At 47.7% G+C, this 22592-nt stretch overlaps 1 protein-coding gene and 1 long non-coding RNA gene across 11 annotated transcripts in view; one reads left to right on the plus strand and one right to left on the minus strand.

The window, feature by feature from the left end:
- LOC142819247 (uncharacterized) overlaps nt 1-22592 on the plus strand; it is a 64501-nt gene that overhangs the window by 17835 nt on the left and 24074 nt on the right. The window contains exon 3 of one of the 2 annotated variants that reach the window (XR_012897061.1): nt 1702-7659. The exons of the other annotated variant lie outside the window; for it this stretch is intronic. This is a non-coding gene — a long non-coding RNA (uncharacterized LOC142819247). Of the gene's footprint in view, nt 1-1701; nt 7660-22592 lie in introns of those variants that run through there. 2 annotated transcript variants of the gene reach the window in all.
- BCAS3 (BCAS3 microtubule associated cell migration factor) overlaps nt 13402-22592 on the minus strand; it is a 593281-nt gene continuing 584090 nt past the window's right edge. For 8 of the 9 annotated variants that reach the window (XM_075904719.1, XM_014581354.3, XM_075904717.1 and 5 more), the window contains one exon: nt 13402-14325. In XM_075904719.1, the coding sequence (XP_075760834.1) occupies nt 14177-14325 (149 nt within the window). In that variant the 3' untranslated portion in view covers nt 13402-14176. The remainder of the gene's footprint in view (nt 14326-22592) is intronic. The other variant, XM_014581355.3, reaches the window with a different exon arrangement.

A 22592-nucleotide genomic window follows, 5' to 3' on the forward strand; every position in this document is an offset into this window, starting at 1 on the left:
ACTCGGGGAGGAAGCTGGATGAAAGCAACCAGCTTCTGCTCCGCATTTCAGGGGCTGCAGTGGCTGGCCAGAATCTGGCTCACAACCTTCCGGCTGCAGCCGAGACTTGCCAAAGTCGTTTCCCAGATTGTCTGAACGTTAATGCGCTCGCTTGTTGGTTTTTTTGAAAGCATATTGGCTTAAGCCATCAACTATCAAGGGAACTGCTGAGAATTAATGTAATTTAATATAACTATTAGCCTTTCTCTGGCTAGGGTCTTTTACTGGGTTATTAATGTCGTTGCGAGGGGAATTCAGGGACACACGTCTTCCCTTTTAAAACATGTCAGTGGTGTGGTCCCAGGAACGAGACTCACATATTGTAATGCTTTCTGACAATGTCTGGATCCAAACCCACAATGCCATTGTCTCGGTTTAATGTGGTGGTCTGGTTATCTTCTTACGCAACAAGGAAGCAGACACGAACCAGCATTTTTCACATGTTAAGGAGATGGTGGGGAGAGATGAAGCAACTTGCTACAGGGCAGGGAGCGAAGAGACAGGATCCAAGCTCAGGAGTTTCTGGTATCCGGTGCTAGATCCTGCCCACTCAGAACTCTCATGTAACCCACACCCCTGATGGGCGTCATTCACTGTCTCATGTAGCAGCAATTAGACCACTTAGTCCTGGTCTACATTAGGATTTTATTTTGAAATACCCCCCCCCCCCCAGTGGTTGAATTTATACGCGGAGTGTCCACATCACCAAACCCGTTATTTCAAAATAACGGGCCACAGAATTAGAAAATCTGTACTCCTGCTTTTCATCAGGAGTAACGCGTAGTCCGAAATAGTTATTTTGAAATAGTAGTGTGGATGCGCCGGGGCTGCTATTTCAAAATAACAACGTCCCAGAGTCATTTGAACCTAATTACTCCCCAGTGCTTCCAAGTCTGAGGGATCGCGTCCACATTATTGGAGCCGGCCTCAGACTAATTTCGAGGCTTCCCCGTAGTGTGGACACACTAGTGCACATTTGTTAAACGGGGCATTATTAAGACATGTCCACACTAGAAAGTATTTCAAAATTACTAAATTACAGAGAGAGAGGAGGCGTTTACTCTCCAGCCTTCATTGAGAAGCAGCTGGCTTTTAGCTCAAGCCTAGAGGCTCATGCCCTGCACGCCACAGGTCCCAGGTTCAGTTCCGCCTGTCGGTGTAACGTTAACATTCTACATCTGTTTTTAAATTGGCTATAGATTCACGCCAAGCAGTAATATAGATACTCTCCTAGGGACGGTGCGCTGTTAGTAAATGGCTTTTAGTATATTTCTAGCAATGTTTTGTGTAACTACCTGAAGGAAAGCAATTACCGTCTATACAAGGGAAACAATATTGTGGTTTGAGTCGTTACTAGTTCATGTTTTACAAGCGCTATTATTTTTAAAAATTCTTCTCCTCATTATAGATTGGATTTTAATGGGATGATATGTGGAGGTGGAGGGGTTGATTAAACTGTGTTAATTAGAAATTAACGTCAAATTACTGTTAGCTATATAACTGGCCTGTGACTAGTCTTAGTATTTGCACTTAAGAACATTCAAAACAACTTTGAAGTGCCTCAGAAAATTCAAAATTGCTACGCTGTTTTATGTGGGCCTTTGTTGGCTATTATTACATGGCCTCTCGGGGCTTCAACCAAAACCCACCCCATTGTGTTAGGTGCTGCACAGACTCACAGGAGGAAGACGCTTATTAAGGTTACGAGAAAGTGTAACCGGTGGGCAAGAAAAACAAATGAAGGAGCCAGACTGGAAAGGCACAAATTACCAGAAAAGTAAGTTATGTGGCATCCTTATTCTAATGCCTACAGTAATAATCACACACACACGATACCCAGATTCACTGATCTCCTGTGACCAACTTTACTAGAGAAGGGCAACATTTTTCAAGCAAATATTTTTTTGTCAAATAAATAAATAATTTAACTTAAATAAAATGCAGCGTTGGCTTAACTGAACCAGTTTATGAATGTGGGTTGATTTTGGCCGAGTGTTTCAGTTGAGAAAAAAGAAGAAACATTTGGAAGAGTTCCTTCGGGCATTTCCAAAATGAAATGTTGCAACTTTTCATTTCAGAAAGGTGTGTTCTTTCGAAACATCTCTCCATTTGATTAAAAAAAACAAACCCTGAAAACATCATAACATCTTCAAAATGGAAACACAATGCTTTGTTCAACCCCCAACTCATTTTTCCCCACTTTTTCATTTTGTGGAAAATGTTTCATTTCAGCACCACCTGAAACACTTAACTCCCCCCCCCCCCCCCCCAACTACTATTACGTTTTGGTTTGGCCACTGAAGCAAAAAAGCCCTGGTCGTTCACACGGATCCACAAGTAGCAATAGTAGCCCCGGACTCCAAGTGGGTCAGATCTTTTGGAAACTAAATGCAGCAGCCGAGAGAGTTACATGGTTTCCTTTGATGAGAACCAATGGCTGTTTGCCGACATTGTTATTGACTCCTCAAGCTTTCTTCTCAGGGTTAATATGAATCCGCCCTTTCCCACTTGGGGCCAGGGCGTGGCTGTGATTACTGGTACTTGGCTGATTACAAGGGCAGGAGCTGTCACTTCTCAGCTCTGATTAGCTAGCTCACACTGCTGGGCTTGCGGGACTCTTAGATAACCCAGACTCCAGAAGGCTCTCCATGGAGCAAGGTTTATCACTCAGGCCACATTTTCACAGTATGCATCCCCTGTGATGAAAGCTTTTATGTTGGCTGCTTTTTAAACACCTGATTCCACTGCGAGATGGCCTGGTCTGTTTCGTAGGAATGACCCGCGCTGGTCAAAGGGGCACCATTCCCACTAACTTCAATGGGTGTCTTAAGCTGATTAGGCCAGAGCTGTAGTTGTGTCGCTGCGCTGTGCTCTACCCTGATGACATGTAGCTTTAGCTCAAGATGGGAGGTGGCCTTAGGAGTTGCATTGTTAGATTATCGGATGGAGGGAGCTTTTTTCACCCAAAGAGCTGGATTCTGCAAGGTACTGAGTGCCTCCTATGAAGTGCTGAGCATTTGCGGCTTCCAATGACTTCAGAGGCGCTCTGCTCCCTGGGCCCAGTTTGCCATGTCAGGCTGTAACGCTACGCATGGCTTCCAGCCAATGCGAGGCCTCTTGCTGCCAGAAGTGGGAGGGAAGAGAGGAATTCGGGTCAGGCGTTCCTTTCCCACCTAGGTCCATGACCACCTTTCACCCAGTGTTCCTGCTAATTAGTTTCATCCATAGGTGGATTTTTTTCCATCCATGTGCAGAATAAATTTTGTTACGCGCACCTAGGTGTGTTTGAATGTGTACCACACAGAAAAACACAAACCCAGCGGTGCAGCGCTAGACTCTCTCTTGAGAGGCCACCAAAGTGCCCAACTTACAGGGAACACTGCTTTCATCCCACTGCAAGAATGCAAGAGAGAGAGAGATGGGAGCAGTAATGTCCACCCTTTCTTCGAGGAGGAGGAAGAGACTGGTCTGACGTGGGTTACGAGTCTCCATGGCCAAGGCAATCATTTGTGTTCTGCTGCCGATTGGGCCAGATTTCTCAGCTGGTGGACCAGGCTCCATTGACTTAGAAAATCTGGTCCTACACTTGCTTGCCTTGGAGAAGTTCTTCCTGTGCTGTCCACATCCTTCCTCTACCCGTCCCTCCAACTGCACCAACGTAGTGCCTTGGTGCAATACGGATTTTACTTCGCTTAGGCCACATCTACACTACACGGCAGATCAACACTCCAGAGGTCGATCTTCTGGTGTTTGATTTTGCCGGTCAGATATGGACCTGTAAATCAAATGCTGAGGGCTGCTCTGGCCAGCATCTGGTACTCCTTCTTTTGTGAGGCATAAGGGAAACCGACGAGAGTAAACACGGGTGGGGAAACACGATTTAAGATCCACCGCCTCCAGCTCCGTAATGAACGTAGCAGGAGTTACGTGTTTTATTTCGACCTTCCACTGTAGGGTAGACCAGGCCACAGGCTGGATTGCAAAACTGAGTGTATAGCCGCATGTATTGTCAGGTTAGTCATCAGCAAAGACCCTGGCAAAATAAATCCCATCGCAACTGTGGTAGGGGTTGCAATGCACTTCTTGATGAGCAGGTGTTCCCATCATAAAATCAACTCTTACAAGTGGTGTTAGCTGACACCCGTTCTTTGTAGAGGAGCTAGGATGGATCGTGCCTTTGAGACTAGAGGCGGTTGCTCCAGGCCAAGGCTGAGATACATTGTTAAGGAATCAGTGGTCAGAAAACTGGCATCCGTTCTTGCCGCGTTGCACTTGTGCTGTGGATAGAGGGACGTGAGTCTCTGGAGCTGTGGCGTGCAGGCCTGAATCCGGCTAGATCGGCTCTTCAGCCTTGATCCAAAGTCCGCCGAAGTCAAGAGAAAGACTCCCACTGGTTTTAGTGGGCTTTGGATCCAGCAAGATGAATATTAAATAAATAAGAAACAGTAATAAATAATCTGCTGCCTAGAAACTCTGCCCTGTCTGGCAATATATTTCATAACATAAAAAGAAAACAAAACCATTCATTTCCACTGGCACTTTCTGCAGGTCCTTGTTTAAATCCCTCCCTGTTTCCCACATAAAGAGCAGAACAAACCACAAATTTCAATTTATCAGGCCTACTTATGGGCCCTACTTTTTCTAGCGGGAACATCATCAAAGTGAAAATTATCTGCCCGGTAACCTACAGAGAGGTGCATCCAGGAATTAATGTAACATTAAAGCCCAGGGATGTTGCGTTGGTTTTGTCACTAACACACTCATGACTTGATGTCTCCAATTCATTAAGCAGAAGAATAATCTGGGGCCTATCAGGATGCATTAAACATTAGTGAAAATAACTGATCAGGGATGAACTGGGATTGATGTACGCTCAGGTCGCAAGTGGCAAAGACAACACACGACATTTTCTTACCAAATGTTATCAGGACAGACACTAAAACAAAAGAATCTTGTAATACCTGTATCACTCTCAGGCACTAGTGATCAAATGGTCTAGATCAGGGGTGAGGAACCTTTTTTGGGCCGGGGGCCGCTGGCCCACAGGAAAATCAGTCGGGGGCCTGCATACCACACAAGTGAGAAGTAAAAATCCCCATTCTCCAATGTGGCCCCCGACTGAGAAGGAAAAAGACACTCTTCACATTTCAGATTTTGTGTGCTCCAGCCCCAAGGAGCACCAGCCCTGAGCCTCAGGGGCCAGATCCAGGCAAGCTGGGGGCCTCATCTGGCCCCCGGGCCTGAGGTTTCCCACCCCCGGTCTAGATCTTATAGTATGGGAACAAGGATTCCTGGGTTTTAACTCTAATTTGGTTACTGACTTCCAGTGTGACTTTGGGCAAGTCACATGACTATGCCTCAATTTGCTCATCTGTAAAATGGGAATAATACTTCCCCACCTCACGAGGGTATTGCTAAAACATTATTAACTGATAGTTGTAAAACAAGCAGAGATTTTCAGTGCTGTAGATGGTTAACATTAATAGTGACATAACGTTCCATGACAGGAATGAATCAAAATCCCAGATCTGAACTCCCCAATCTGAACCTCCATCCCTAGTGGAATTTTGAGACTGACTCAGGCATTTGTAGAGTGCTCGAACAAAACACTTCCCCCTCTGACAGGGACACAAGACAGCTCAGGAGTTGGCCACGGAGACCCATTTTTAACGTGCACACTTCACTTTCATGGGCGGCAAGGTTCTTTTCTGATGGAATTGTCATCTGCTTGCCTTAATAATGATCACAGGACCTGCCTGTTGGAAGGACAAGGCGGAATGAGCCTGAGTTGAAGATGTACTTTTATCTCTTAGCCTTAGGTTGGGAAAAGTACCGGCAGGGCAACTTGATTTCGAGACGTGTTGAATCATTGATGGACTTCCGGCCACGACGTTCATCTTTATTCAATTAACCTTTAAGGCGTCACCCGGACTATATTGACCAGGCACAGTTTTCTAGGAGGAGTAGGATGAATTCACAAAATCCCTTTGCCTCAAATCTGTCCACCAAAGCCCAGGGCAAAGAGTGCACTTTTTCCTTCATTTTAACTGGGTTGCAGCATGAAGGTTTTCCAGAGGGATTCACAAGTAAATCTGCGTAGTCCAAGATGAGCTTGCTCACGGTATAGATTATTCAGAGGGTGATAACGGACACATGACAAACAAGCTCTCAGCCATGGGAGGTGTCAAACCAGACTTGAACCCTGTCTGTCTTATTTGCCCCAGCAATCACATTCATTCGACATATGCCACTTTGCTCGGTGAATAGCTTTTTCTGACAATGTGAGGCATGCATTTTGTCTGCCCTTCTGCCCTCTTTCCCTAGAGAACAGGCAATCCTGTGGAACGTAGCACCTTGAGTTCCTAATTCCTTACTCTTTGGCATTATGGACAGGATTTAACAACACTTCTGTAAGCTGGTACTGTGTGTGTGTGTGAGAGAGAGAAAAAAAACCAGGCTCACACTGTACCAGCCTGTAACCGGTGTAACAGTGGCCTGAAAAATGCAAACCAACAGTCACTACCCTGCAGTATTATTAATCATGAGAACAAAACCATGCCGAGGAAGGGGTAGGTGCCATGTACAACTGAAAACGGGGATTAAGTCATCTTGTAGGCTTTTAATTACACTTGATGAGAGTGATTGAAAGCAACGTTGGTTGGAAAGCATCATTTTAGTGCATGGTTAATAAAGGTGAGAATCAGTTACACACACAGACTTTTCCCCGTTTGTGTAAACAAACACTGTCAATTTAGTCTGTGTATTTTGCTTTGTTTCCCTCCTACTCAACATTTGAACAATTGTCGCAGACTAACAAAGACAAAAGAATTTCAGCTCCAGAACTTTATTCCATGTTTGGACAACTTTCAGCCAATTTAGTTGTTGTTCTAACATTCAAACCCAGCTGTCGGTTCGAAACCCCATTTCACCTCCGTGCTCACTGGAAGTGGGTCCGTTGAAAGCTGTGCTTGCCAGCTGTGCAATATTAGGGGGACGTGATTACAACCTAGAGGAAGATACCGAACATTTTTACAATAGCTCAGGAGCATAATGCAAAGACAACAGGAAATGGTGCAAACCCTGCATCAAAACAAGCCAAAGTTTCTTTATTTTCCAAAGCAGAGATACAAGAAGCCCAGAGATACAAGAAGTGTTGTAAAATTGTCTATAGTTTTGATTTGCATAAAAACACCAAGCACAACCTAATAAAATGGTTTTCAACACACACATTTATCAGGGTGTTTACAGAGGTTTGGGTTGTGTTCATTTATATCAATGCTTCCCCCCGCCCGGCCAAAAGCAAAGATCCATCTTCAGGGTTACTTTCAATGGGCCCAACTCATTGGCTGTGTCTAGACTGGCAAGCTTTTCCGCAAAAGCAGCTGCTTTGGCTGAAAAACTTGCCAGCTGTCTACACTGGCCGCTTGAATTTCCGCAAGAACACTGAAGATCTCATGTAAGAAATCAGTGCTTCTTGCGGAAATACTATGCTGCTCCCGTTCGGGCAAAAGTCCTTTTGCGCAAAGCTTTTGCATAACAGAGCCACTGTAGACAACTCAGATTTGTTTTGTGCAAAAGCGCATTTAGATTGGCACGGACGCTTTTCCACAAAAAGTGCTTTTGCGGAAAAGCGTCCGTGCCAATCTAGACGTGCTTTTCCGCAAATGCTTTTAACGGAAAACTTTTCCGTTAAAAGCATTTGAGGAAAATCACGCCAGTCTAGACGTAGCCATTGTGTACACATTTCTGAGACCTTTGTACTTGGTCAGTTCATTTTGTCGACTGAAGTACTTGAGAAGCTCCAGTACCAGCAATCTTCATCTTTAACTCGCTTTGTTACCTGCACTTGGAGCAATGTATTTGGAGCTCACCATTTCTCAGTGCTGATTATTATGGGCCGGAGTGACTGGTTTGCTTTGGCAGTATTGTGCTATTCCAGCAATGCAAGCAGCAGTAAACATGGCCTAACCACCCAATTAAGCAGGGTTTCTATCCGCTCCCTGGTGTAAAGCAGCCCAAGCAAACGGGTGAACCTGGCCCTAACGATGCTCTTTTCTAAAAAAACGGTTTTTTTGTAATCATTTCGTGTGTGTGTTCAAATGTGGCACTTTGCAGCTTTGACTCTGCTGGTCATGTTGAGGCCTGAGTCTCATACTAAATCTATAACAAAGTGAATTTGAACTTCAAACTGCCACATTTGGAGGATCTTTTTCTTTCCAGTATGTCTGCAGTGAAATGATCCCCCGATATGATTTACGTGCAATACACCATCACGTTTATTACAGGAACCAGGGTAGAATAAGAAAGCAATATTTCATGTTAATTCATGAAATCCAACCCCGACTTTAATAGAAGGGCTTCACTTTATACTAAGGATGATATATAAGCAGTCCCGCTTTAAATGGGACATTCTGCCTTTTGAACTCAGCAGGAGGGCCACTGGTGACTACTACTGGAAGCAGTTTAAAAATCTGCAAGTCCAGCAGGTCTTTTGGACTCCTCGCGAGATGGCAGTTGAGGCTGAGGCCCAGCAATTCTGCGTGTCACAGCCTGCGAGCCTCATTGTCTGAAGACACAGCCCTTCAGAAACACGCTGTAGATGGTTTACATTTGCGCTAGAAGGCTCTGATCCAACCCCCCTGATGTCCAGGGGAGTTTTTCCACCTTCCTTTAAAGGGCATCGGATCAGGCCCTGAAAGTGCAATTTGGACGCCACTGACATGAATGGCCAAACCTCCTTTGACAATGATGGGCCCAGAATTCTACCTTAAGGGCTCAATTGTTCAATGGTTCAAATGTGCCAACCAATAAGAGTCCTGGTCCTCCAGCGCTGACAGTGTAAGAGCCCGGTCTTCGGCCACGGGAGGTCGACCTAGCTCCGTCAAAAGGGGCTGTGAGCAATTTCACCCTAAGCACCAGGGTTAGATTGACCTACCCACTGGCAGAGTGGCAGCTAGGTCGATGTGAGAATTCTGCCATGGACCAAGCCACCTTCTCTCACGGATATTAACTATATCACTCGGAAAGTTGATGTACAAAGCATCGGTATCAGTGGTTCTCAAACATTTTGTCCCGTGGCCCATCCCGCTCAATGCAGACCTTTCCACGGACCGCCAGCCATCCATGATCAAAAAATGGGTGCAAGAGGGGGGTGAGGAGTATGGGGTCTGGGTGGGAGGTAGGGTGCAGGAGCAGGCTGAAGGTGGCGAGTCTGGGAGGGAGAAATGGAGGGTAAAGGAGCGGGCTGGGGTGTGAGGTCTTGGCAGGAGGTGGATGGGGACCATTACCTGGCTCCGCACCACCCACCCCTCCCAGGCACTGCCTTCTGCTGCTCCCATTGGCTGTGATTCCGGCCAATGGGAGTAGCAGGGAAAGCCTCCAGGCACGTAGTTTCTCGTGCTGCTGTTCCCCCAGCCGGGGGGAGAGGGAGCAGCAGCACACGGAGCCTCTTCCTTCCCCCGCAAGCCAGATCTGACCTGCGAGGCTAGAACCAGTGCTCATGCCCCAACCTCGCAGGGGGAGGGAGAGCAGGCTGGAGTTCCAGTGCAGGTTCCCTGCTGCAGGGGGGGGGGGAAAGGCCCGAACCCACGGCCCACCTGCAAGACAGACCACACTTTGCAAACCACTGGTCTAGATAACGGTGGCGTAGCTGCAGCTGGCGCCGTCCTTACCTGTATGCAGCATACGCAGCTGCACAGGGCACCTGATAATTTGGGACACCGCTGGGTCTTCATGTCCAATCACCTGCTTCCTCCTGTCCCTGTTCTGGGGCTCTGCTGCCTCCGGAGAGGGTCTTGTCAATTTAAAAGTGGAGACGCCGGCCCGACCTGTCAGCAGAACATCGACCCTGTGGAAGAGCCACTCATGCGACAATGGAGCCATTTAACGGGCATGTGCCAACCGCAGGTAAATGCTGTCAGTTCCTGAAGGGACTCTGTCAGTCCACAGCAGTGGTCCCCAACCTTTTGGGGCTGCTGGGTGCTATAGGGCGGGGCCACGCATGCGCCACACACCCGGGGCAGGTGCACATGTGCCGCGGACCTGGAGCCCGGGGTGCAAGAATGTCTTGGGCCGGCCCTGGTCACTCGGCAGGTGCACAGGGGACCGCATTGGGGCATTCCAGGGGTGGGGAATCTTTTTTGGGTTGGGGGTTACTGACCCACAGAAAAATCAGTTGCGGGCTGCAAACAAGTGAGAAGCACAAAAAACCATCAACCAACCAACAACCCCCCCAAAGCAAAACCCAACCCTCACTGACGTGGCCCCTGACTGAGGAGAAAGACACGTCCCGCATTCCCCTCCCACACCTGGTAGCTTTTGTGTGCCCAAGCCTTGCAATGGGGCACTCCCATAGCTCCCCAATATGGGGGGGAGGGAGGACGACACATCCAGCTCCCCGGCCGGAGGTTCCCCACCCCTGGTTTAAAACTTGCTTTTAAAGTATTGCATTAGTGTGTTGCTGAAGATACTAGGAATTTCCACATGGCTATATTGCTGCACTTATAAAAAGTGATTTAATGTCTGCCAACAACACACCACATTCCCAGTGACACCCCTCTGCGTTATGCACTCTCCTACTTGGAGTTCACAAAGTACGAGCAACCAGGTTGTGTGAGACTCCAGCAGTTGCCTTCCTTAGGAGACCCTTGTCCCTTACGGCCGTTCTTTGGAAAGCCTGAAAAGCAACACGAATCCCGGTGACAATCCGATTCCTTCTGCCTGTGTTAATCTGGAACTGACCTTGGCTTGAACCGTGGGAAAAATCCTAAGTGGTGTGGACTGACTTGACCTGATGGGCCCATTTGTTCTCACTGCCAGGCCGAGCCTAATTTGCTTTTTAGTTCAATCCATTATTTGACAGCCATAAAAGAAATGCAGCAGCCCAGCAGAGCCTGGTAGCATAGCAATTGGGCCAGATCTGCAAGGACTTCCTCTCAAAAGACACAAGCAAACACCTACTGATTCAAAAGAGAGTTTTTGCCAGAAAAAGAAATGACTAGAGACTGGTTCAACACCTGACATTTTTCTGATAACTCCCATTGCATGACCTTCTTATCAATAAACTAGGGAAATACAACCTAGATGGGGCTACTATAAGGTGGATGCATAACTAGAAAGATGTGGAGAAACTGGAGAAGGTCCAGAGAAGAGCAACAAAAATTATTAAAGGCCTAGAAAACATGACCTATGAGGGAAGACTGAAAGAATTGGGCTTGTTTAGTTTAGAAAGGAGAACACTGAGAGGGGACAGGAGAGCAGTTTTCAAGTATCTAAAAGGGTGTTACAAGGAGGAGGGAGAAAAATTGTTCTCCTTGGCCTCTGAGGATAGGACAAGAAGCAATGGGCTTAAATTGCAGCAAGGGAGGTTTAGGTTGGACATTAGGAAAAACTTCCTATCTGTCAGGGTGGTTAAACCCTGGAATAAATTGCCCAGGGAGGTTGTGGAATCTCTGTCACTGCAGATATTTGAGAGCAGGTTGGATAGCCATCTAGCAAGGATGATCCATGGGTTCCCAAACGGGGGGGGGGGTACCCCTTTGGGGGGCTTGAAGAAATTCAACCCAGCCCCTCCCCCCCCATCAAGTTTTGCTGCCTTGGTCAGTCGTCCCCCCCTTTTTTTTTTTGCTCAACAAGTTTTGCTGCTTTTTTTGGGTGTGCGTGTGGGATTTTTTTTTCAAAAATCAAAAAGGGGGCGTGATGCTGAAAAGTTTGGGAACCACATCCTGCCGTGAGGACAGGGGACTGGACATGCCAATCTCTTGAGATCCCTTCCAGTTCTAGGATTCTATGATTGCGTAGTCGTTTCTAAGACAGAAAAAAAAAATCTTCTGTGAATTAGAGGTTTGGCAGTCTGGGGGGAAAAAAATTGAGCCTGAGCGTGAATTTGATTTTTGGCATTTGGGGATTGGGGCTAAGGAAGAAGACAGTCAATTTCGCATCAGTCGATGTGGTTGTTTTTAAGCTGTGAGAGTGCAAAAAGATTGGTGGGTTTAGAGAGTTTCCTTTCATTTCCATGACTCAAAATGGGTTATATTCAAAAGCAGCAGTCAGAAGGAAATTTCATAAGCTGTTAGTCCCTTCTGGGTTTCTACTTCTTAAAAACAAAATTAGTTGAAATCGTGAGGTTTCTGTGGCTACGGGGCAGTGACTAGAATTTTTTCCTACTAATATCTGTGTATTATATGGCTTTGCAGCCTCTTTCATTTTATACTTAATGCTTTAATCTGATGCCATAGATGTTAAGGGACGGTGCTGCTGTCACTAGCCCAAAACCAGAGAGCAGGCCCTCACAGCGAATGTAAATCAGCATAGCTCTTGTCTGAGTCACAGCGCCTGCACTGAAACCAGCAGAAGTCAGCCGAGGAGAGACCGGCAATGCTCTCTTTGCTCTTGTGGACGTGCCTACAGTCCGTGAAGATTGGCCTGTGACCCCTTCACATGCCAAGCCTTCCCCTCCGACGAGAATTATTCAGTGGAAACTCCGCAAAGGTCTCGTCATGGAGTTTCCTGGCTCAGATCTTATGGAAGCGCAAAAGAGGTACATGCATGCGGTACAGCCCGTGCTGCAGGTTATGGCTGTGAATACGTAACATGCGCCCACTGAGATTATTAAAAGAAAATAACTTTCTGTATTAAAACTAAAGAACAGAGAACCAACGAGGGATGTTAGTTTTAGTTGTTTAAATGATTAACCAATAAGCCTGAGCTTATCAATGAATCCAAACAACTTCAAGCACTCCACCCTCCCCGCCCGCCTTGCTGCCTCTGTATCAGAGGCAGCAAGGGTGGGGGAGGCAGGAGCTGGTGCCTGTGCAGAGCTGGCTTTTAAGCCAGCTCCCCAAGAGCACTAGCTTCTGCAGCGCTACCTGTCTCCTGCGCTCCATACAGCTGCCTCTGATAGGCAGGCGTGTGGAGGGTGAGGGGGGCAGGCGGGAGCTGGTACACGTGTTGATGCCAGGTGCCTAATTTAAGCCATCCATTTTGAAAAGTGTGAACTGGCATCAATGGCTAACAGTTAAGAATGCAACAGATCGAGTTTGGTGCTTGTAGGTGGGTTTAATTAAGGCCTGGAAAGCAATGTTCCCTCTAATTTTTCCATGTGTGTGCAGAATACATTTTGTTATGTGCACCCAGGCATGTGCAGATGTGCACCACGAATAAAAACAAATGGAGGCAGTGGGCTCCACTAATTAGCTGGGTGGCATTTTAATCGCTCCTGTGTGGCCGCCCAAGCACTCGACTTACAAGGAACACTGCTGGCAAGTCTTAATGCTGGTAAATACACACATACTATTTGGTACAGGAATATATATGGAGCAGACATACATCCTTACTAACACCACGGGAACACTGACATTAAAGTGGGTTTGTTTGAACTTCGATTTATTCAATGACACATGCACATTGGGACAGCTATTGGCATTCCAGTGAACAATTTTTATAACTGAATATGAGATATTTATGACTTTTAGTCAATTAAGTACATTTCTAAAATACATGACTAGAATAAAACTGGATCAATAAAGATAATTCCTCCCAAGAACAAAAAGAAACTTCTTCACTTGTAATACTCCTGGCATCAATTAATATCAGCAGGGAACCAAAGGAGGAACTGCAAAGAGATGCAAAAACCAAGTAATAACATATCAGCCCTATTCGCCATTTGTCTTGTAGACAGTCCTCAAGTTTTCACTCCCATCAGTTCCTTCTTCAATGCTCCTCAGTTTTGCCAACAATCGAATTCACCAGCTGAATGGCTTAGTCACCCCAAAGTTCTGTAGATGCCCCTTTTTAAACATGAAAACGTAGGCAAGGGTTGTAAAATCATGTGCTCAACCCAAAATAGTTCTAAAAGCATTTCTCCTCTAAACGGTCTCTTCCTGAACACACCAAAGAGAAGCCACAAAACTGTAAGGAAAAAAGTCTCCTCTTATCAATATTGCACAGGAAAACAAACTCAATATTTTGTCAACATATGGTAGGAAGATTTTAAGCAGAAGAGTTGTCGATATTTATTAGTGTAACGAGAACCATCCAGCGTGGCAGCTAACCGGTGGGTGACATACACATCAAAACTGTTTAGATGGAGCGACACTTGGTTAGCCAGTCTGAATCTCTCCTTGTATGTTTGGCTAAATTAAGGGAATCCTGTAGGGAAAAGACTTAGCGGCTGGTTTTCGTTTGTCGGGAGGGGTGATCTATAACCATCAAAGTTGCGAGGAATGCTTCCGCTGGTGGAACCAGAACTGTTACTCAGTGTCTCTATGCTTCCTTCTCGCTGAAGCTCTGAAATGGAACAAGAGAACAGGCCCTGGTTAATGTTTCAGATAAAAGACCGATGGTTGCCATTAGAAAGCCATTTTACTGACAAATCTGTTTATTGTACCGCTGTTCTAATGCTGCATTCGCTCGTCATCCACCTTTTACGGGGTGATTTGATGAAACGCTTCAGAGGCATTACAGTTACTTGCTGGGTTTGTATTTCAGTCTGAATACACATGGAGTCTTATTAAGGCATCTCACCCTGGGAATTCAGACCTAGCATCTGATCGCTTCCTCGGGGGTGACTAGATTGAGTCGCCCTGTGTTAGGATTCAAAACTGGAGATTTGCAAGACTGAACTAAGCAGAACGCTAGACGTCCTATTGACAAACCTGGGCGTAATGACACATAACAGGCAGCTCTGGGGAGGTGCCCGGAATAGAAAAGGAATTCAGTTGTGAACCTTGCTAACAGTGACCGGCTGAAACAACGGCATTCAGCCTAGCTATTTACAAAAGGGGTTTCCACAACTTCTTTGCACTACACACACAGTGGAGAGCATCTTTGTGGTTTCTGGGGCAAACAGAAACTACAGACATTCCTGCAGGCTTGTCTGCTACGCCTGATGCCTCACAGCAAAGAAGAAAGCAGAAAGGATCATGGTTAGCATCCATCTAATTTGCCTCCCTAAAAGGGCGACGAAACAGCTGATTGCTGGAAGAGCCTGTACGCAGCTCAGGGCCCCGCGGTTACCAACATTTCAAAAAGATTTATTCCCCTCTCGCAATCCCACACATCTTCCTTCTCAGGCTGCTCTTTCTCTTTTGGTGTGGGCAGAACGTTTCTCACTCTGACGCCGGGGGAGCCACTGGGCTCCAAGCGCTGACTCGGGGGCGGCAGGCAGGCAACGTGGCCGGGCAGCCAGCACTCAGCGATGGCACGCAGCGGTGACATTAGGCAGGGCCACACAGACAGCACAAGCGTCCTCTCTCAGCCACTCAGGGAGAGAGTAGCACAAACATTCTGGTGTGTTGCAAAGCCAGGGCGCCGTACTCTGTTTGTATTCAACCTTTACTCAAGCGGGGGGGATAGAAAAGGGGTAAGATCTATGAACTACTTGGGCTGTGGGAAGGGGGCGGAGGCAAACAAACCTCAGGCCATTGCCCAGATTGGTATAATGCTGAAAGGCACTCCTGGCACCGTGGGGATAGGGTCAGGAGAAATGCATGATTGACTCAGAGTTTTCCCTATTGACTTCCATGGAAGGGATAGGAAGGACTAGGAGTAGGAACAGAATCATAGAACCATAGGGCTGGAAGAGACCTCAGAAGGTCAAGTCCATCCCCCTGCCCTAGGCAGGACCAATCCCAACTAAATCAACCCAGCCAGGGCTTTGTCAAGCCGAGACTTAAACACCCCTAGGAATGGAGACTCCACCACCTCCCTAGGTAACCCATTCCAGTGCTTCACCACCCTCCGAGTGAAAGAGTTTTTCCTAATATCCAATCTGGACCTCTCCCACCACAACTTGAGACCATTGCTCCTTGTTCTGCCACCTGTCACTACTGAGAACAGCCTCTCTCCATCCTCTTTGGAACCTCCCTTCAGGAAGTGGAAGGCTGCTCTCAAATCCCCCCTCACTCTTCGCTTCTGCAGACTAAACAGACCCAACTCCTCAACCTCTCCTCGTAGGTCATATGCTCCAGCCCCCTAATCATTTTGGTTGCCCTCCGCTGGACCCTCTCCAATGCGTCCACATCCTTTTTGTAGTGGGGGGCCCAGGAAGAAGGCCTATGGGATAGGAAGTAGGTATGTAAAATCCCATTTAATTGGTTAACCCCGTGTTTCTCAAACTGTGGGTCTCGACCCCCCGGGGGGGGGGGGGTCATGAGCAACTTAGAGGGAGGTCAAGGTATCACAAAGTTTGAGAACCCCTGGGTTAATCAGTTAAACGTTACATTCGATTAAAGGGGGCAGGTGGGCCCCACCAGATAACGGTAACTAGTAAGCCTTACCCATTAAGGGTGAGGCTTACCGGTAAACCAGTTAACCATTAACATTGCTAATAGGAAGTGAGCAAAGGACGGCAGAATGTAGGTGAGCGACTACGTTTTAATCCCTGGCAAATGAGGATGAGGTTTAATAGAGAGAAATGCAAAGTGCTCCACTTAGGAAGGAACAATCAGTTCCATACATACAAGATGGGAAGCGACTGTCTAGGAAGGAGCATGGCGGAAAGGGATCTAGGGGTCATAGTGGACCACAAGTTGAATATGAGTCAACAGTGTGATGCTGTTGCAAAAAAAGCAAATATGATTCTAGGTTGTATTAACAGGTGTGTTGTAAGCAAAACTCGTGAAGTCATTCTGCCGCTCTACTCTGCACTAGTTAGGCCTCAGCTGGAGTACTGTGTCCAGTTCTGGGCGCCACATTTCAAGAAAGATGTGGAGAAATTGGAAAGGGTACAGAGAAGAGCGACAAGAATGATTAAAGGTTTAGAGAACATGACCTATGAAGCCAGGCTTCATGAACTGGGCTTGTTTAGTTTGGAAAAAAGAAGATTAAGGGGGGACATGATAGCGGCTTTCAAATATCTAAAAGGGTGTCACAAGGAGGAAGGAGAAAATTTATTCCTCTTGGTTTCTGAGGACAGGACAAGGAGTAATGGGCTTAAAGTGCAGCAGGGGAGGTTTAGATTGGACATTAGGAAAAAATTCCTAACTGTCAGGGTGGTCAAATATTGGAATAAATTGCCAAGGGAGGTGGTGGAATCTCCCTCTCTGGAGATATTTAAGAACAGGTTAGATAGACATCTGTCAGGGATGGTGTAGACGGAGCTTGATCCTGCCTTGAGGGCAGGGGGCTGGACTCGATGACCTCTCGAGGTCCCTTCCAGTCCTATGATTCTATGATTCTATGAAATGTAACTATCTCTGCCATTCACAGACTTTCTCTCATAATGGGATTCTAGCTCTTTTATAGACACCAGGGGGCCGTGCCCCTTGCTATGCTCGCCAACTCCCCTCTCACTGGGGAAGGCCCGGCTGTGGCAACACTAACCTGGGCTCCTTAGCCCCCAGCCCTGAGCTGCACTAGCCTGGGGCCCCTTCTCCATCCCCTTGCTTCTCCCCCCACTGCCATGCCAGCCCACGTCCCTTCTTCCCAGCACCCACGGCTTAACCCTAGCCCCCCCACTCCTGGTCCAGGCCATGCCAAGCCCGACCCTCTCCCTGCTTTCCCCTGGCCGTTGGGAAGGAGAGGGCAGAAGAGGACCAGGCCGTGGGTAGCCCCGGACCTCCACGTGGGCCCTCGGAAGGGCCAGGCTGGGGGTGGGTGAGGCTTGTCCCTGCGGGATGCAGAGTGATGTAATGACATCCCTCTGTCGCCCTGCAGGAAAAACTTTTTTTTTATATATATATAGAGGGAGACTATGGCAGTCCCTTGATCGTGCTGAGACTCAGAGAGAAGGACAAACCCGTAAAAAAATACACGGCTCCAGCAACAAGCTTTGTCACCAAAACCAACACGTCCCACCCAAGTCCTGGTACACCACTGCACAGTTCCTCTGAGCAGGAACATAAGGCACCCATAGGTCCATTTGAACTGACTAGCCCCACAGGAGCCAAGGGCCGCCTTCTCCCCACATCACGGGGAGGTGGGGCAGCACCACACCCCCTCAGCATAGGGAGGGTGGGTGGGCATGCATGGCCCCAGCTTCCCCGGCCCTGAAGCACAGCGAAGGGCGGGCACACAACACTCCACCCTCAGTAGGCGTTCTGGGGGCAGAGTGTGAGCAGGGTCAATGCCCTCCCCTGCCTAGCACACCCGCCACCGATGACGGAAGCAGTGGAAATAATCGGCACGGATTACACGACAAAACAACCCGGCAGGAAGTCAGTCAACCTGGAAGCCGCAGTGACAACGAGGCGAGCTGTGTTAATCACCGTTTTCTTGCCAGCATCTGGTTAGGAACGTACAATGTAGCACACGTCTTCGTTTTCCTTCACATTCTAACTGGCCCTGGCGTGCTGGAAGTTCAATTCGTCATTTCAATGAGAAAGGAGCGGGGTGTCCCCCACGAAGACGGTGCAGGTCCTGCCTGATTCGGTGCTTTTCTCTCCCCTCACACACAGCTGGCTTTGGGTAAATGTCTCACGTCAGAGCCCTCACTCACACTTGCCATCCCCAATCAGAGATCGCGTGCCGAGGCCCCAATCAAACACTGGTAGGGCGCTGAACTCCTTATTAGGTTACTTTTCTCTCTTCCCCTCTTTCCGTTTTTTTTTTAAACCAAAATTGATTTCCAGGCAAGTGCGGCGTTTTCAGTTACAGTATACAAAAGGAAGAGGAGGCATTTATTTTTCCTCAGTGCTGTAGACTCTCACAGCCCGAAAGCGGAGCAGCAGAATGACAGCGTCTAGGTGGGGTGAAGAGTCCCTGACTACTGGAGATACAGGCTGAAAAGCTCCATGACTCCAGCCTTTTTCAGTACGAGAGCCTTTGTATTTGCCATTCCTTGGTGATTTACTTAGTACCTTACAGTGGTATTTTTTTCCCCGAGAATCTGAAGGGCCTGATTTTCCGGGTGCTAAGCAACGCTAGCGTCTGCTCGTCTCTGTGCTGGCTGATGGAGCTCAACCACTTCTGAAAATCAGGCGGCTGAGCTGTGTGTATTTTACTGATGCTACGAAAAGAAAAACCTTTCCATCAGGGTATGTCTACATGGCAGAGCTTTTCCGGAAAAACGACACTTATGTCCACACCGCAATTGCGTTCTTTCGACAGAAAGTCGAAAGAATGCAGGGGTTTCCCTGACAGTGGTAAACCTCTTTCTACGAGGAAGAAGCCATTTTTCCAGAAGTGCTTTTTCGGAACAAGGCATGTGTGGACAGGGAAGAGGGGTTTCTTCGAAAGAAGAGGCCTCCAGGAAAAAGCACTGGTGCCCTGCTGGCCACTCCACCCATAGTAATCACAACGTAAATACAAGATAGCGTCCAATCAAGGTGGACGCTCTCTTTCAAAAAAGCAGATTGCTTTGGCAGTGGGCTTTGGCTGTGTGGACGCTCTCTTTCGAAAGACGTTTTTTTGGAAAATCTCTTCCGGAAACGCTTCTTCCGAAAGAAGCCTGCAGTCTAGACATAGCCTCACAAACCAGTGTACAGTCACTGCAGACGAGCACTCTCGGTGGGAGGCGGCCTGCATTACTTCTCACCACTACTGGGGGTGCCGTGGGGATGAACGTCACAAAGAGTGAACGAGTGGATGGGGCACTGGACTGGGAGTCAGGAGATCCAGATGCTCTGCTGCTGAGCTCCTTGTGTGAGCCCTGGGCAAACTGCTTCACCCCTCTCTGGCTCTGTGCCCCATCCCATCCTTTGGCTGGCCTGTTTAGACTGCAACCTCTCTGGGGCAGGGCCAGTCTTGCTAAGCGTTTGTACAATGTGGCCGCTGGGGCTACTATAACACAACGATCGACAAATCAGGTTAAAATGGGAATGGACAAAGTATAATGAGGCTGAAGCAGAAATAAAGACCCAAGTTCTGGCTGCATGCGGGAACATCTCAGAAAACCAGCAGGCACTGGGTGGTAGTTTTCACCCAGAACTGTTCTGTCTCCAGGTAGAATTCCTTGGAGCAGCACCCACTAGCTACCCGGACTCCTCTGAGGACCAGCTGGAGCTGTCTGTGTTCTCCGCTCGGGGTCCCCCTTTGGCACAGGTGCTAGAAGCAGAGGTGCTGCAACACCCCGGGGCTTGACGCGGTTTCCATTATCTCCAGGGTTTTACAGTTTTGGTTCACTGGTTCTCAGCACGACAATTGTTCCAGCACTTCTGGCCTTTGGAGCCCTGATCTGAAACCTCTGACCTCCCTGTAGTTTCATTTGCTGTCTCCTGGATTTAGCAGATCCCCTTGTTTTTCTTCCGGCTCTTCCCCTCTGCAGAGGGGGAGGCCGTTTTGGTTTCACAGGTGGATTCCTTTGAGGGTTCTGTCCGGAACTCAGGGACCAAGTCGCCCTATGGACATTCTGTTCTGTGCTCCAGCGAGGAGCACTGCAGGGCTCAGGGGACATGGGTCTGCATCTCTGTGAGGGTACGTCCCCAAGCCCACTGAGGCACAGTCCTCCTAACAAATTAATCTTAGTGAGCTCAAACATTTCAGCTTTCCGTGGACGCTTGTTCTGGAAGCAATGACACAGCAAGATGGAGCAGCAACATGCTTGGATACATCAGGCCACATCTCTACTAGTGGGACTGGAGATCAAGCTTCTGGCATTTGATTGAGCAGGTCTAGTAAGGATCCACTAAATCGATCACTGAGGGCGCCCCCATACTCTTCAGTTTGTGAGGAGTAAGGGAAGCCAATGAGAAAGTTTGCTCCTGTTGACCTCCCGCTGCGGAGACGGTGCCAAGTGTGACTTAGGTACTGACATCGACTCCAGCTGGTATTTACGTCGCTGGAGTAAGCCAGCCTTCCGGGTCTACTATAGACCTGGCCGAAGGTACCTTTGTCGCAAACACAACTAGAGCACAACTCTAGAGGAACCCAGTCTCCCCAACCCTGTGTGGGACTCTTGCACAATGCATATGGGGAGGCTGCTTCCTATTCTGCCCTCAGAGCAGTTCTACAATGTGGGGTTAGGCATTTCAAGGTCACCATAGACCAATCCCATTGGAAGTATGGCAATGAGACTCATGGCTGTTCCATCAATGGACAAAGTCAGCCTGGCCACTGCCTCCCTGAATGTCAATCAGACAAGGAAGCAGATGATCACAGAAGTGTAGGACCAGAAGGGATCTTGGAAGGTCATCTAGTCTGGTGCCCTGCACTCAAGGCAGGACTATTTAATAACTAGACATCCTGACAAGGACTGGTAGAACCTGTTCTTAAGAACCTTCAATGATGGAGACTCCAACACTCCCATAGGCAAAAGCATGGGTGGTCAAAAGTCAACATGAGCTCCATTCTGATGCTCTGCCAGGGACAACAGAATGTTCTACAATCTTGAAGACTGTCCTCCGGTTTCTGGGGTACAGAACAGGGGACAGGCGACGGATAGGGAGCAGAGGAGTACAAAGTGCTTATATCCCATCAACAAACTGTTCCACACCACCAGCAGTTGGGAGGGGAAGGGCCAGATGTCCTACCTATATTCTGTAAAAACTTCACACCAGCAGCTTCCATGACCTGCTAGGACTCCCGTGTGTCACGAGAGGCAGGCCCATAGAAAGGCTACACTCTCATTAAGAGACAAATCATTGTATAGTATTGCATGGGGACCAAAGCAGTAACCTTCACAATAGCAGGACCCTTGCTGATTACAAGGAAAACATCCAAGGGCAAAATCCTGGATGTACTGAAATCAATAGGATTTCTACCCTGGATGTGAACGGAGCCAAGCTTTCATCTTGCATTGGTAGATCCAACATGTGGCCATCCTTCCTTCTCTGATATCTCATTGCACAGTCCATGCCAACCTCCCAAAATGTCTCTCTCTCCCACAGCATGTTTTTCAGTATTGCTGCAAACCAACTCCTGAGGTACTTATCAGGAACCCAGCAGAAGAAAGCAAAAGGCATGTGTACAAGAGCCAAACTCAAAAGTTGCCAAGACCACCTAAGCTTCCAGGGAGAATGCTATGAGCCATCACGAGCACACACACCTCTCCTTTAGAATGGTTTTCAAATAATCCTAAAGAGGAGTCAATTTAAATAGATTTCAGCATTTCCATTTCAAACCTCCTCTTCACTTCATGTATGTACAGTCCAAAGGAAAAAAACCCTCTACCAATCAAAACCCTTGAAACGAGGCATTAGTGTGAGACTTAATTTATTAACAGACACACACATTTTTAAATGCTATGTGTTTTTCAAGACAATAAAAGGTTCCTTGTCAGATACGGTTTTGCTCTCTCAAAAATTATAACATAAGAACGGCCGTACTGGGTCAGACCAAAGGTCCATCTAGCCCAGTATCCTGTCTACCGACAGTGGCCAGCACCAGGTGCCCCAGAGAGGGTTGACCGAAGACAATGATCAAGCAATTTGTCTCCTGCCATCCCTCTCCAGCCTCTGACAAACAGAGGCCAAGGACACCATTTTATCCCCTGGCTAATAGCCTTTTATGGACCTAACCTCCATGAAATTATCTAGCTTCTCTTTAAACTCTATTATAGTCCTAGTCATCACAGCCTCCTCTGGCAAGGAGTTCCACAGGTTGACTACACACTGTGTGAAGAAGAACTTTCTTTTATTAGTTTTAAACCTGCGACCCATTAATTTCATTTGGTGTGC

The sequence above is a fragment of the Pelodiscus sinensis genome, chromosome 21, assembly GCF_049634645.1.
Source record: "Pelodiscus sinensis isolate JC-2024 chromosome 21, ASM4963464v1, whole genome shotgun sequence".
Lineage (NCBI taxonomy): Eukaryota > Metazoa > Chordata > Testudines > Trionychidae > Pelodiscus > Pelodiscus sinensis.